General features: G+C 47.0%; 1 protein-coding gene across 2 annotated transcripts in view; it reads right to left on the bottom strand.

Moving 5' to 3' along the window:
• Window positions 1–5019: 5019 nt before the first annotated feature.
• LOC139580516 (AT-rich interactive domain-containing protein 4B-like) overlaps window positions 5020–16896 on the bottom strand; it is a 301203-nt gene continuing 289326 nt past the window's right edge. Inside the window, exon 17 of one of the 2 annotated variants that reach the window (XM_071409283.1) lies at window positions 5020–5704. In XM_071409283.1, the coding sequence (XP_071265384.1) occupies window positions 5562–5704 (143 nt within the window). In that variant the 3' untranslated portion in view covers window positions 5020–5561. The remainder of the gene's footprint in view (window positions 5705–16896) is intronic. The other variant, XM_071409282.1, reaches the window with a different exon arrangement.

The following is a 16896-nucleotide window of genomic DNA, read 5'->3' on the forward strand; positions in this document are numbered from 1 at the left end:
CAAAATGTTGTTTAACATGATTTTTGAATAAACACCTCATCTCTGTACCCCACACATAAAATGATCTGTAAGATCCCTCAGTCGAGCAGTGAATTTCAAACACAGAATCAAACACAAAAACCAGAGAGGTTTTCCAATGCCTAGCAAAGAAGGGCACCTATTGGTAGATGGGTAAAGAAAATGCAGACATTGAATGTCCCCTAGAGCGTGGTGAAGTTATTAATGACACTTTGGATGGTGTATCAATACATCCCGTCACTACACAGATACAGGCGTCCTTCCAAACTCAGTTGCCGGAGAGGAAGGAAACCACTCATATATTTCACCATTAGGACAATGGTGACTTTAAAACAGTTACAGAGTTTAATGGCTGTGATAGGAGAACACTGTGGATGGATCAACAACATTGTAAGTCAATGTCAATACATCCCGTCACTACACAGATACAGGCGTCCTTCCAAACTCAGTTGCCGGAGAGGAAGGAAACCACTCATATATTTCACCATTAGGACAATGGTGACTTTAAAACAGTTACAGAGTTTAATGGCTGTGATAGGAGAACACTGTGGATGGATCAACAACATTGTAAGTCCTCCACAATACTAATCTAATTGACAGAGTGAAAACAAGGAAGCCTGCGCCACTCGTGAGAGGCTCCCGAGTGGCGCAGCGGTCTAAGGCACTGCATCTCAGTGCAAGAGGCGTCACTACAGACTGTGGATCCATTCCAGTCTGTATCACAACCGGCCGTGATTGGGAGTCCCATAGGGCGGCGCACAATTAGCTCAGCGTCGTCCGGGTTTGGTCGTCATTGCTAATAAGAATCTGCTCTTAACTCACTTGCCTAGTTAATTTAAGGTATTTTTTTTTTTTTTTTTAAATAGTCCAAAACATGCATCCTGTTTGCAATAAGGCACTCAAGTAAAACAGCTTCAAATGTGGCAAAGAAATTAACTTTTAGTCCTGAATACAAAGCGTTATGTTCGGGGCAAACCCAACACAACACATCAGTACCACTCTTCATATTTTTCAAGCATGGTGTTGGCTGCATCATATTATGTGTATGCTTGTCATCGGCAAGGACTAGGGAGTTATTTAGGATAAAAACAAATAGAATAGAGCTAAGCACAGACAAAATCCTAGAGGAAAACCAGGTCCAGTCTGCTTTCCAACAAATTCACCTTTCAGCAGGACAACAATCTAAAACACAAGGCCAAATATACACTGGAGTTGCTTACCAAGAAGACAGTGAATGTTCCTGAGTGGCCGAGTTACAGTTTGAACAAGACTTGAAAATGGCTGTCTAGCAATGATCAACCACCACCTTGACAGAGATTGAAGAATTTTAAAAGAATAAAAATGGGCAAATATTGTACAATCCAGGTGTGCAAAGTTCTTAGAGACTTACCCAGAAAGAGTCACAGGTGTAATCGCTGTCAAAGGTGATTCTAACATGTGTTGACATACTTATGTAAATGAGATGTTTCTGTATTTTATTTTCAATACATTTGAAAAAAAATCGAAAAACACGCTTTCGCTTTGTCATTATGTGTCATTGTGTGTTATATGGGTGAGAAAAATTATCTATTGAATCCATTTTGAAAAGGCTGTAAGAACAAAATGTGGAATAAGTCAAGGGGTGTGATAATTTCTGAAGGCACTATATAAATATTTTGTACTTATAATTTAAGGCAATTGTGTTGCTCTAAATGGCAGGAAATGGTTACAGGTGTTACAAGTTACAGGTGTTAAAAAATGCCAAAATCTGAGTCCAAAGTGGGGTGCTGCCCCCTTTCTGCTCACCACCACCTTGTTAAAAATACCTAGGGAAAACACTGCTTCTCTCTGCATCAACCTCTACAATCACTATGTTTAGAATAACCATATTTAGATAAACACCAAAATCTGTCATGTACATAACCTGTCTCTCATTCATACTCTGTTCTACAGTCTAATGCTATTAACCTACAGTCTAATGCTATCAACCTACAGTCTAATGCTATCAACCTACAGTCTAATGCTATCAACCTACAGTCTAATGCTATCAACCTACAGTCTAATGCTATCAACCTACAGTCTAATGCTATCAACCTACAGTCTAATGCTATCAACCTTCAGTCTAATGCTATCAACCTACAGTCTAATGCTATCAACCTTCAGTCTAATGCTATCAACCTACAGTCTAATGCTATCAACCTACAGTCTAATGCTATCAACCTACAGTCTAATGCTATCAACCTACAGTCTAATGCTATCAACCTACAGTCTAATGCTATCAACCTTCAGTCTAATGCTATCAACCTACAGTCTAATGCTATCAACCTACAGTCTAATGCTATCAACCTACAGTCTAATGCTATCAACCTACAGTCTAATGCTATCAACCTACAGTCTAATGCTATCAACCTTCAGTCTAATGCTATCAACCTTCAGTCTAATGCTATCAACCTACAGTCTAATGCTATCAACCTACAGTCTAATGCTATCAACCTACAGTCTAATGCTATCAACCTACAGTCTAATGCTATCAACCTTCAGTCTAATGCTATCAACCTACAGTCTAATGCTATCAACCTACAGTCTAATGCTATCAACCTTCAGTCTAATGCTATCAACCTACAGTCTAATGCTATCAACCTACAGTCTAATGCTATCAACCTTCAGTCTAATGCTATCAACCTACAGTCTAATGCTATCAACCTACAGTCTAATGCTATCAACCTACAGTCTAATGCTATCAACCTACAGTCTAATGCTATCAACCTTCAGTCTAATGCTATCAACCTACAGTCTAATGCTATCAACCTACAGTCTAATGCTATCAACCTTCAGTCTAATGCTATCAACCTACAGTCTAATGCTATCAACCTACAGTCTAATGCTATCAACCTACAGTCTAATGCTATCAACCTTCAGTCTAATGCTATCAACCTACAGTCTAATGCTATCAACCTACAGTCTAATGCTATCAACCTTCAGTCTAATGCTATCAACCTACAGTCTAATGCTATCAACCTACAGTCTAATGCTATCAACCTACAGTCTAATGCTATCAACCTTCAGTCTAATGCTATCAACCTACAGTCTAATGCTATCAACCTACAGTCTAATGCTATCAACCTACAGTCTAATGCTATCAACCTACAGTCTAATGCTATCAACCTACAGTCTAATGCTATCAACCTACAGTCTAATGCTATCAACCTTCAGTCTAATGCTATCAACCTACAGTCTAATGCTATCAACCTACAGTCTAATGCTATCAACCTTCAGTCTAATGCTATCAACCTACAGTCTAATGCTATCAACCTACAGTCTAATGCTATCAACCTTCAGTCTAATGCTATCAACCTACAGTCTAATGCTATCAACCTACAGTCTAATGCTATCAACCTTCAGTCTAATGCTATCAACCTACAGTCTAATGCTATCAACCTACAGTCTAATGCTATCAACCTACAGTCTAATGCTATCAACCTACAGTCTAATGCTATCAACCTACAGTCTAATGCTATCAACCTTCGGGATCAAGAGAGTGAGAGGAGGGGGACAGAGCGGAGGGGGACAGGGCGGAGGGGGACAGAGAACACGTGGCAAGGTTACTTTGAGTACACGCTACATGCCAATGTGGCATTGGCATTCTGTATAGGATACAACAGAAGATGGCATGGACTACATAGTACACAACATCCCTAACCCATATTAAATAACCATATCAGACGTAATATAATTATAGCTTTTAGAAAACAACTCTTATAAATGTCTATCAATTTAAGGAAAAACACGTTTGTACTTTTGTTGTCATTGTATTCTTCCACCCAATCATCATAAGAGTGCACTTGAGTGCAATTAGCTTGCCAAAGAAACAGCTGTGGATATAAAACGGTGCTTCTCATCTTGTTTGTTTCTCTGTCGTCTCTGGTCCCTGCTGTAGTTACAGTGTGGAGGAGCCTGGGTGGGTTGTCAGTTCTGTTGGAAGGGGGTGGAGGGGCCTGGGTGTGGGGTGTTAGGGTGGAGGTGGTGAAGCCAGCGGGGCTTGGGAGTGGTGGAGATGAGGGTGATGCTGCCTGGTTGGGGGCTGTTCTGTTGGGTCAGGGTGAATATAGGGTATAGGTGGAGGTTATGGGGCCTGGGTAAAAGTTGTGTGTCTTGGGTGGATGCTGACGGGGCCTGGGTGGGGGGTGTTAGGGTGGAGGTTGGTGTGGAGGGGCCTGGGTGTTGGACCAGGGTGGTGCTGGTTAAGTGCTCAGTGCTGTGTCCTGGGCCTCAGAAGGTTGGGAGGGCGAGGGGTGTCCTGGGCCTCAGAAGGTTGGGAGGGCGAGGGGTGTCCTGGGCCTCAGAAGGTTGGGAGGGCGAGGGGTGTCCTGGGCCTCAGAAGGTTGGGAGGGCGAGGGGTGTCCTGGGCCTCAGAAGGTTGGGAGGGTGAGGGGTGTCCTGGGCCTCAGAAGGTTGGGAGGGCGAGGGGTGTCCTGGGCCTCAGAAGGTTGGGAGGGCGAGGGGTGTCCTGGGCCTCAGAAGGTTGGGAGGGCGAGGGGTATCCTGGGCCTCAGAAGTTTGGGAGGGCGAGGGGTGTCCTGGGCCTCAGAAGGTTGGGAGGGCGAGGGGTGTCCTGGGCCTCAGAAGGTTGGGAGGGCGAGGGGTGTCCTGGGCCTCAGAAGGTTGGGAGGGCGAGGGGTATCCTGGGCCTCAGAAGGTTGGGAGGGCGAGGGGTGTCCTGGGCCTCAGAAGGTTGGGAGGGCGAGGGGTATCCTGGGCCTCAGAAGGTTGGGAGGGCGAGGGGTATCCTGGGCCTCAGAAGGTTGGGAGGGCGAGGGGTGTCCTGGGCCTCAGAAGGTTGGGAGGGCGAGGGGTGTCCTGGGCCTCAGAAGGTTGGGAGGGCGAGGGGTGTCCTGGGCCTCAGAAGGTTGGGAGGGCGAGGGGTGTCCTGGGCCTCAGAAGGTTGGGAGGGCGAGGGGTGTCCTGGGCCTCAGAAGGTTGGGAGGGCGAGGGGTGTCCTGGGCCTCAGAAGGTTGGGAGGGCGAGGGGTGTCCTGGGCCTCAGAAGGTTGGGAGGGCGAGGGGTGTCCTGGGCCTCAGAAGGTTGGGAGGGCGAGGGGTATCCTGGGCCTCAGAAGGTTGGGAGGGGTGAGGGGTGTCCTGGGCCTCAGAAGGTTGGGAGGGTGAGGGGTGTCCTGGGCCTCAGAAGGTTGGGAGGGGTGAGGGGTGTCCTGGGCCTCAGAAGGTTTGGAGGGCGAGGGGTGTCCTGGGCCTCAGAAGGTTGGGAGGGCGAGGGGTGTCCTGGGCCTCAGAAGGTTGGGAGGGCGAGGGGTGTCCTGGGCCTCAGAAGGTTGGGAGGGTGAGGGGTGTCCTGGGCCTCAGAAGGTTGGGAGGGCGAGGGGTATCCTGGGCCTCAGAAGGTTGGGAGGGGTGAGGGGTGTCCTGGGCCTCAGAAGGTTGGGAGGGTGAGGGGTTTCCTGGGCCTCAGAAGGTTGGGAGGGGTGAGGGGTGTCCTGGGCCTCAGAAGGTTGGGAAGGTGAGGGGTGTCCTGGGCCTCAGAAGGTTGGGAGGGTGAGGGGTGTCCTGTCACCTACACTCTACAGACACCACAGAGTTCTGAGAGGAGGAAGAGGACGACACAGGAGTGCCGGCTAGCGTCAACATCACCGCTGCTGTTAGAGAGCTGGAGGACGGGGACGAGGAGCAGGAGGAAGATGCAGCCACTGTACCTGGGGAGCAGAAACAAGATGGTGGTCAGATGGAGCAGAAACAACATGGTGGTCAGATGGAGCAGAAACAACATGGTGGTCAGATGATGCAGAAACAACATGGTGGTCAGATGGAGCAGAAACAACATGGTGGTCAGATGGAGCAGAAACAACATGGTGGTCAGATGGAGCAGAAACAACATGGTGGTCAGATGGAGCAGAAACAACATGGTGGTCAGATGGAGAAGAAACAACATGGTGGTCAGATGGAGAAGAAACAAGAAGTCTGTAGTTTAGAAGTGTGTAGTTTAGAGGTGTGTAGTTTAGAAGTCTGTAGTTTAGCAGTGTGTAGTTTAGCAGTGTGTAGTTTAGAGGTGTGTAGTTTAGAAGTGTGTAGTTTAGAAGTGTGTAGTTTAGAAGTGTGTAGTTTAGCAGTGTGTAGTTTAGCAGTGTGTAGTTTAGAAGTCTGTAGTTTAGAAGTCTGTAGTTTAGAAGTCTTTAGTTTAGAAGTCCTCGTGTCCATTCAGACCCGTTCTGATCCAAGAGTAGAAAGACAGAAAATCCCTCCGACTGGTTGCTGCCAGCACCATCAATAGACAAGCCATATTGTCCTTAAAAATGGCCTAGAACAAATTACTAAAACACAATTAGTTGTGTTTCGATGTGTAGCATATTCAAAACGTCATAGTCTATTGTTTCATTGGTTTGTACTTTCCTAAAACAGTAATTGTCCACATCACGGTTCAGCTGTAGGAGATTTGAGCACTAAATGCATCAGGACATTGCATGTATAGACGTAAAGGGCTGAGGTGTCCACTGTATGATATTAACATAATATAATAAAATATATATTAAGGAAGAGAAGCTTAGGTCTAGCACTGCATTGCAGCGCTAGCTGCGCCACCAGAGACTCTGGGTTCGCGCCCAGGCTCGTGGGGCGTCGTCCGGGTTAGGGAGGGTTTGGCCGGTAGGGATATCCTTGTCTCATCGCGCACCAGCGACTCCTGTGGCGGGCCGGGCGCAGTGCGCGCTAACCAAGGGAGCCAGGTGCACGGTGTTTCCTCCGGCACATTGGTGCGGCTGGCTTCCGGGTTGGAGGCGCGCTGTGTTAAGAAGCAGTGCGGCTTGGTTGGGTTGTGTTTCGGAGGACGCATGGCTTTCGACCTTCGTCTCTCCCGAGCCCGTACGGGAGTTGTAGCGATGAGACAAGATAGTAATTACTAGCAATTGGATACCACGAAAATTGGGGAGAAAAGGGGGTAAAAAAAGAAAAAAGAAAGAAAGACCAGAGAGATAAAGATATGCTGGCGCCATATGTGTACAGAAGGAGGCAAATTTGTTAACTTTTCTATAAAGATATCAAATCTAATTTTATTAGTCACATGCGCCGAATACAACACCTTACAGTGAAATGCTTACTTATGAGCAACTAACCAACAATACAGTTAAAAAAAAAACAGATAAGAATAATAAATAAAAGTAACAAATCATTAAAGAGCAGCAGTAAAATAACAATAGCGAGACTATATACAGGGTGGTACCGGTACAGAGTCAATGTGGAGGCTATATACAGGGTGGTACCGGTACAGAGTCAATGTGGAGGCTATATACAGGGGGTACCGGTACAGAGTCAATGTGGAGGCTATATACAGGGGGTACCGGTACAGAGTCAATGTGGAGACTATATACAGGGTGGTACCGGTACAGAGTCAATGTGGAGGCTATATACAGGGGATACCGGTACAGAGTCAATGTGGAGGCTATATACAGGGGGTACCGGTACAGAGTCAATGTGGAGGCTATATACAGGGGGTACCGGTACAGAGTCAATGTGGAGACTATATACAGGGTGGTACCGGTACAGAGTCAATGTGGAGGCTATATACAGGGGGTACCGGTACATTGTCAATGTGCGGGGGCACCGGTTAGTTGAGGTAATATGTACATGTAGGTTAAGTTAAAGTGACAATGCACAGATGATAACAATAGAGAGTATCAGCGGTGTAAAAGAGGGGGAGGGGGGGCAATGCAAATAGTCTGGGTAGACATTTGATTAGATGTTCTTATGGCTTGGGGGTAGACTTGGCGCTCCGGTACCGCTTACCGTGCAGTAGCAGAGAGAAGAGTCTATGACTAGGGTGGCTGGAGTCTTTGACCATTTTTAGGGCCTTCCTCCGACACCGCCTGGTATAGAGGTCGGAGGCCGAGCAGCAGCCATACCAGGCAGTGATGCAACCAGTCAGGATGATCTCGATGGTGCAGCTGTAAAACCGTTTGAGGATCTGAGGAGCCATGCCAAATCATTTCAGTCTCCTGAGGGGGAATAGGTTTTGTCGTGCCCTCTTCACGACTGTCTTGGTGTGTTTGGACCATGTTAGTTTGTTGGGGATGTGGACGCCAAGGAACTTGAAGCTCTCAACCTGCTCCACTGCAGCCCCGTCGATGAGAATGGGGGCGTGCTCGACCCTCTTTTTTCTGGAGTCCACAATCATCTCCTTTGTTATGATCACGTTGAGGGAGAGGTTGTTGTCCTGGTACCACACAGCCAGGTCTCTGACCTCCTCCCTATAGGCTGTCTCATCATTGTCGGTGATCAGGCCTACCACTTGCGTCATCGGCAAACTTAATGATGGTGTTGGAGTCGTGCCTGGCTGTGCAGTCATGAGTAAACAGGGAGTACAGTAGGGGACTGAGGACGCACCCCTGAGGGGCCCCCGTGTTGAGGATCAGCGTGGCGAATGTGTTGAACGCTGAGCTGTAGTCAATGAACAGCAGTCTCACATAGGTGTTCCTTTTGTCCAGGTGTGAAAGCGCAGTGTGGAGTGAGATAGAGATTGCATCATCTGTGGATCTGTTGGGGCGGTATGCAAATTGAAGTGAGTCTAGGGTTCCTGGGATGATGGTGTTGATGTGAGCAATGACCAGCCTTTCAAAGCACTTCATGGCTACAGACGTGAATGCTACGGGTCAGTAGTCATTTAGGCAGGTTACCTTAGTGTTCTTGGGCACAGGCACTATGGTGGTCTGCTTAAAACATGTTGGTATTACAGACTCGGACAGGGAGAGGTTGAAAATGTCAGTGAAGACACTTGCCAGTTGGTCAGTGCATGCTCGTAGTACAAGTCCTGGTAATCCGTTCTGGCCCTGCGGCCTTGTGAATGTTGACCTGTTTAAAGGTCTTACTCACATCGGCTGTGGAGAGCGTGATTACACAGTCTTCCGGAACAGCTGGTGCTCTCATGCATATTTCAGTTTTATTTGCCTCAAAGCGAGCATAGAAGTAGTTTCGCTCGTCTAGTAGGCTCGTGGCACTGGGCAGTTCTCGGTTGTGCTTCCCTTTATAGTCTGTGACATCTGACGAGTCTGCCACATCTGACGAGCATCAGAGCCGATGTATTACGATTCAATCTTAGTCCTGTATTGATGCTTTGCCTGTTTGATGGTTCGTTGGAGGGCATAGTAGGATTTCTTATAAGCTTCCGGGTTAGAGTCCCGCTCTACCCTTTAGCTCAGTGCGGATGTTGCCTGTAATCCATGGCTTCTGGTTGGGGTATGTACATACGGTCACTGTGGGGACAACGCCGATGCACTTACCAATGAAGCCAATTGGTGCTTTTAACATGTCAATACCTCTAACAAAAACAAGAAGTGATGAAGTCAATCTCTCCTCCACTTTGAGCCAGGAGAGATTGACATGCATATTATTAATGTATGCACATTCAAGGGCCAGCCGTGCTGCCCTGTTGTGAGCCAATTACAATTGTCCTAAATCCCTCTTTGTGTCACCTGACCACACGACTGAACAGTAGTCCAGGTGCGACAAAACTAGAGCCTGTAGGACCTGCCTTGTTGATAGTGTAGTTAAGAAGGTAGAGCATCGCATGATTATGGACAGACTTCTCCCCATCTTAGCTACTGTTGTATCAATATGTTTTGACCAAGACAGTTTACAATCCAGAGTTAATACAAGCAGTTTAGTCACCTCAACTTGCTCTATTTGTACATGATTTATTACAGGATTTAGTTCAGGTTTAAGGTTTATTGAATGATTTGTATCAAAAAACAATGCTTTTAGTTTTTAAATATGTAGGACTAATTTATTCCTTGCCACCCATTCTGGAACTAACTGCAGCTCTTTGTTAGGTGTTGCAGTCATTTCAGACTCTGTAGTAGCTGACGTGTATAGTGTTGAGCATCAGCATACACACACTGGCTTTACTCAAACACTGGTGGGTTGTTACCTTGTTGTTACCAGGGATGGTCTTGGTCTCCAGCTACAGTACTACAGGGATGGTCTTGGTCTCCAGCTACAGTACTACAGGGATGGTCTTGGTCTCCAGCTACAGTACTACAGTACTACAGGGATTGTCTAGGTCTCCAGCTACAGTACTACAGGGATCGTCTAGGTCTCCAGCTACAGTACTACAGTACTACAGGTATGGTCTTGGTCTCCAGCTACAGTACTACAGGTATGGTCTTGGTCTCCAGCTACAGTACTACAGTACTACAGGTATGGTCTTGGTCTCCAGCTACAGTACTACAGGGATGGTCTTGGTCTCCAACTACAGTACTACAGGGATGGTCTTGGTCTCCAGCTACAGTACTACAGTACTACAGGTATGGTCTTGGTCTCCAGCTACAGTACTACAGTACTACAGGGATTGTCTAGGTCTCCAGCTACAGTACTACAGTACTACAGGTATGGTCTTGGTCTCCAGCTACAGTACTACAGTACTACAGGGATTGTCTAGGTCTCCAGCTACAGTACTACAGGGATTGTCTAGGTCTCCAGCTACAGTACTGCAGGGATTGTCTAGGTCTCCAGCTACAGTACTACAGTACTACAGGGATTGTCTAGGTCTCCAGCTACAGTACTACAGGGATTGTCTTGGTCTCCAGCTACAGTACTACAGGGATTGTCTGGGTCTCCAGCTACAGTACTACAGTACTACAGTACTACAGGTATGGTCTTGGTCTCCAGCTACAGTACTACAGTACTACAGGTATGGTCTAGGTCTCCAGCTACAGTACTACAGTACTACAGGGATTGTCTAGGTCTCCAGCTACAGTACTACAGGGATTGTCTAGGTCTCCAGCTACAGTACTACAGTACTACAGGTATGGTCTTGGTCTCCAGCTACAGTACTACAGTACTACAGGGATTGTCTAGGTCTCCAGCTACAGTACTACAGTACTACAGGTATGGTCTTGGTCTCCAGCTACAGTACTACAGTACTACAGGGATTGTCTAGGTCTCCAGCTACAGTACTACAGGGATTGTCTAGGTCTCCAGCTACAGTACTACAGGGATTGTCTAGGTCTCCAGCTACAGTACTACAGTACTACAGGGATTGTCTAGGTCTCCAGCTACAGTACTACAGGGATTGTCTAGGTCTCCAGCTACAGTACTACAGGGATTGTCTAGGTCTCCAGCTACAGTACTACAGGGATTGTCTAGGTCTCCAGCTACAGTACTACAGGGATTGTCTTGGTCTCCAGCTACAGTACTACAGGGATTGTCTAGGTCTCCAGCTACAGTACTACAGTACTACAGTACTACAGGTATGGTCTTGGTCTCCAGCTACAGTACTACAGTACTACAGGTATGGTCTAGGTCTCCAGCTACAGTACTACAGTACTACAGGGATTGTCTAGGTCTCCAGCTACAGTACTACAGGGATTGTCTAGGTCTCCAGCTACAGTACTACAGTACTACAGGTATGGTCTTGGTCTCCAGCTACAGTACTACAGTACTACAGGGATTGTCTAGGTCTCCAGCTACAGTACTACAGTACTACAGGTATGGTCTTGGTCTCCAGCTACAGTACTACAGTACTACAGGGATTGTCTAGGTCTCCAGCTACAGTACTACAGGGATTGTCTAGGTCTCCAGCTACAGTACTACAGGGATTGTCTAGGTCTCCAGCTACAGTACTACAGTACTACAGGGATTGTCTAGGTCTCCAGCTACAGTACTACAGGGATTGTCTTGGTCTCCAGCTACAGTACTACAGGGATTGTCTAGGTCTCCAGCTACAGTACTACAGTACTACAGTACTACAGGTATGGTCTTGGTCTCCAGCTACAGTACTACAGTACTACAGGTATGGTCTAGGTCTCCAGCTACAGTACTACAGTACTACAGGGATTGTCTAGGTCTCCAGCTACAGTACTACAGGGATTGTCTAGGTCTCCAGCTACAGTACTACAGTACTACAGGTATGGTCTTGGTCTCCAGCTACAGTACTACAGTACTACAGGGATTGTCTAGGTCTCCAGCTACAGTACTACAGGGATTGTCTAGGTCTCCAGCTACAGTACTACAGTACTACAGTACTACAGGTATGGTCTTGGTCTCCAGCTACAGTACTACAGTACTACAGGTATGGTCTTGGTCTCCAGCTACAGTACTACAGTACTACAGGGATTGTCTAGGTCTCCAGCTACAGTACTACAGGGATTGTCTAGGTCTCCAGCTACAGTACTACAGGGATTGTCTAGGTCTCCAGCTACAGTACTACAGTACTACAGTACTACAGGTATGGTCTTGGTCTCCAGCTACAGTACTACAGTACTACAGGTATGGTCTAGGTCTCCAGCTACAGTACTACAGTACTACAGGGATTGTCTAGGTCTCCAGCTACAGTACTACAGGGATTGTCTAGGTCTCCAGCTACAGTACTACAGTACTACAGGTATGGTCTTGGTCTCCAGCTACAGTACTACAGTACTACAGGGATTGTCTAGGTCTCCAGCTACAGTACTACAGGGATTGTCTAGGTCTCCAGCTACAGTACTACAGTACTACAGTACTACAGGTATGGTCTTGGTCTCCAGCTACAGTACTACAGTACTACAGGTATGGTCTTGGTCTCCAGCTACAGTACTACAGTACTACAGGGATTGTCTAGGTCTCCAGCTACAGTACTACAGGGATTGTCTAGGTCTCCAGCTACAGTACTACAGGGATTGTCTAGGTCTCCAGCTACAGTACTACAGTACTACAGGGATTGTCTAGGTCTCCAGCTACAGTACTACAGGGATTGTCTTGGTCTCCAGCTACAGTACTACAGGGATTGTCTAGGTCTCCAGCTACAGTACTACAGTACTACAGTACTACAGGTATGGTCTTGGTCTCCAGCTACAGTACTACAGTACTACAGGTATGGTCTAGGTCTCCAGCTACAGTACTACAGTACTACAGGGATTGTCTAGGTCTCCAGCTACAGTACTACAGGGATTGTCTAGGTCTCCAGCTACAGTACTACAGTACTACAGGTATGGTCTTGGTCTCCAGCTACAGTACTACAGTACTACAGGGATTGTCTAGGTCTCCAGCTACAGTACTACAGTACTACAGGTATGGTCTTGGTCTCCAGCTACAGTACTACAGTACTACAGGGATTGTCTAGGTCTCCAGCTACAGTACTACAGGGATTGTCTAGGTCTCCAGCTACAGTACTACAGGGATTGTCTAGGTCTCCAGCTACAGTACTACAGTACTACAGGGATTGTCTAGGTCTCCAGCTACAGTACTACAGGGATTGTCTAGGTCTCCAGCTACAGTACTACAGGGATTGTCTAGGTCTCCAGCTACAGTACTACAGGGATTGTCTAGGTCTCCAGCTACAGTACTACAGGGATTGTCTTGGTCTCCAGCTACAGTACTACAGGGATTGTCTAGGTCTCCAGCTACAGTACTACAGTACTACAGTACTACAGGTATGGTCTTGGTCTCCAGCTACAGTACTACAGTACTACAGGTATGGTCTAGGTCTCCAGCTACAGTACTACAGTACTACAGGGATTGTCTAGGTCTCCAGCTACAGTACTACAGGGATTGTCTAGGTCTCCAGCTACAGTACTACAGTACTACAGGTATGGTCTTGGTCTCCAGCTACAGTACTACAGTACTACAGGGATTGTCTAGGTCTCCAGCTACAGTACTACAGTACTACAGGTATGGTCTTGGTCTCCAGCTACAGTACTACAGTACTACAGGGATTGTCTAGGTCTCCAGCTACAGTACTACAGGGATTGTCTAGGTCTCCAGCTACAGTACTACAGGGATTGTCTAGGTCTCCAGCTACAGTACTACAGTACTACAGGGATTGTCTAGGTCTCCAGCTACAGTACTACAGGGATTGTCTTGGTCTCCAGCTACAGTACTACAGGGATTGTCTAGGTCTCCAGCTACAGTACTACAGTACTACAGTACTACAGGTATGGTCTTGGTCTCCAGCCACAGTACTACAGTACTACAGGTATGGTCTAGGTCTCCAGCTACAGTACTACAGTACTACAGGGATTGTCTAGGTCTCCAGCTACAGTACTACAGGGATTGTCTAGGTCTCCAGCTACAGTACTACAGTACTACAGGTATGGTCTTGGTCTCCAGCTACAGTACTACAGTACTACAGGGATTGTCTAGGTCTCCAGCTACAGTACTACAGGGATTGTCTAGGTCTCCAGCTACAGTACTACAGTACTACAGGTATGGTCTTGGTCTCCAGCTACAGTACTACAGTACTACAGGGATTGTCTAGGTCTCCAGCTACAGTACTACAGTACTACTGGTATGGTCTTGGCCTCCAGCTACAGTACTACAGTACTACAGGGATTGTCTAGGTCTCCAGCTACAGTACTACAGGGATTGTCTAGGTCTCCAGCTACAGTACTACAGGGATTGTCTAGGTCTCCAGCTACAGTACTACAGTACTACAGGGATTGTCTAGGTCTCCAGCTACAGTACTACAGGGATTGTCTTGGTCTCCAGCTACAGTACTACAGGGATTGTCTAGGTCTCCAGCTACAGTACTACAGGTATGGTCTTGGTCTCCAGCTACAGTACTACAGTACTACAGGTATGGTCTAGGTCTCCAGCTACAGTACTACAGTACTACAGGGATTGTCTAGGTCTCCAGCTACAGTACTACAGGGATTGTCTAGGTCTCCAGCTACAGTACTACAGTACTACAGGTATGGTCTTGGTCTCCAGCTACAGTACTACAGTACTACAGGTATGGTCTAGGTCTCCAGCTACAGTACTACAGTACTACAGGGATTGTCTAGGTCTCCAGCTACAGTACTGCAGGGATTGTCTTGGTCTCCAGCTACAGTACTACAGGGATTGTCTAGGTCTCCAGCTACAGTACTACAGTACTACAGTACTACAGGTATGGTCTTGGTCTCCAGCTACAGTACTACAGTACTACAGGTATGGTCTAGGTCTCCAGCTACAGTACTACAGTACTACAGGGATTGTCTAGGTCTCCAGCTACAGTACTACAGGGATTGTCTAGGTCTCCAGCTACAGTACTACAGTACTACAGGTATGGTCTTGGTCTCCAGCTACAGTACTACAGTACTACAGGTATGGTCTTGGTCTCCAGCTACAGTACTACAGTACTACAGGGATTGTCTAGGTCTCCAGCTACAGTACTACAGGGATTGTCTAGGTCTCCAGCTACAGTACTACAGTACTACAGGTATGGTCTTGGTCTCCAGCTACAGTACTACAGTACTACAGGGATTGTCTAGGTCTCCAGCTACAGTACTACAGTACTACAGGTATGGTCTTGGTCTCCAGCTACAGTACTACAGTACTACAGGGATTGTCTAGGTCTCCAGCTACAGTACTACAGGGATTGTCTAGGTCTCCAGCTACAGTACTACAGGGATTGTCTAGGTCTCCAGCTACAGTACTACAGTACTACAGGGATTGTCTAGGTCTCCAGCTACAGTACTACAGGGATTGTCTTGGTCTCCAGCTACAGTACTACAGGGATTGTCTAGGTCTCCAGCTACAGTACTACAGTACTACAGTACTACAGGTATGGTCTTGGTCTCCAGCTACAGTACTACAGTACTACAGGTATGGTCTAGGTCTCCAGCTACAGTACTACAGTACTACAGGGATTGTCTAGGTCTCCAGCTACAGTACTACAGGGATTGTCTAGGTCTCCAGCTACAGTACTACAGTACTACAGGTATGGTCTTGGTCTCCAGCTACAGTACTACAGTACTACAGGGATTGTCTAGGTCTCCAGCTACAGTACTACAGTACTACAGGTATGGTCTTGGTCTCCAGCTACAGTACTACAGTACTACAGGGATTGTCTAGGTCTCCAGCTACAGTACTACAGGGATTGTCTAGGTCTCCAGCTACAGTACTACAGTACTACAGGTATGGTCTTGGTCTCCAGCTACAGTACTACAGTACTACAGGGATTGTCTTGGTCTCCAGCTACAGTACTACAGGGATTGTCTTGGTCTCCAGCTACAGTACTACAGTACTACAGGTATGGTCTTGGTCTCCAGCTACAGTACTACAGTACTACAGGGATTGTCTAGGTCTCCAGCTACAGTACTACAGTACTACAGGTATGGTCTTGGTCTCCAGCTACAGTACTACAGTACTACAGGGATTGTCTTGGTCTCCAGCTACAGTACTACAGGGATTGTCTTGGTCTCCAGCTACAGTACTACAGTACTACAGGTATGGTCTTGGTCTCCAGCTACAGTACTACAGGGATTGTCTTGGTCTCCAGCTACAGTACTACAGGGATTGTCTTGGTCTCCAGCTACAGTACTACAGTACTACAGGTATGGTCTTGGTCTCCAGCTACAGTACTACAGGTATGGTCTTGGTCTCCAGCTACAGTACTACAGTACTACAGGGATTGTCTAGGTCTCCAGCTACAGTACTACAGTACTACAGGTATGGTCTTGGTCTCCAGCTACAGTACTACAGGGATTGTCTAGGTCTCCAGCTACAGTACTACAGGGATTGTCTAGGTCTCCAGCTACAGTACTACAGTACTACAGGTATGGTCTTGGTCTCCAGCTACAGTACTACAGGGATTGTCTAGGTCTCCAGCTACAGTACTACAGTACTACAGGTATGGTCTTGGTCTCCAGCTACAGTACTACAGTACTACAGGGATTGTCTAGGTCTCCAGCTACAGTACTACAGTACTACAGGTATGGTCTTGGTCTCCAGCTACAGTACTACAGTACTACAGGGATTGTCTTGGTCTCCAGCTACAGTACTACAGGGATTGTCTTGGTCTCCAGCTACAGTACTACAGTACTACAGGTATGGTCTTGGTCTCCAGCTACAGTACTACAGGGATTGTCTTGGTCTCCAGCTACAGTACTACAGGGATTGTCTTGGTCTCCAGCTACAGTACTACAGTACTACAGGTATGGTC

This window comes from Salvelinus alpinus, chromosome 7 (assembly GCF_045679555.1).
Source record: "Salvelinus alpinus chromosome 7, SLU_Salpinus.1, whole genome shotgun sequence".
NCBI classification, from domain to species: domain Eukaryota; kingdom Metazoa; phylum Chordata; class Actinopteri; order Salmoniformes; family Salmonidae; genus Salvelinus; species Salvelinus alpinus.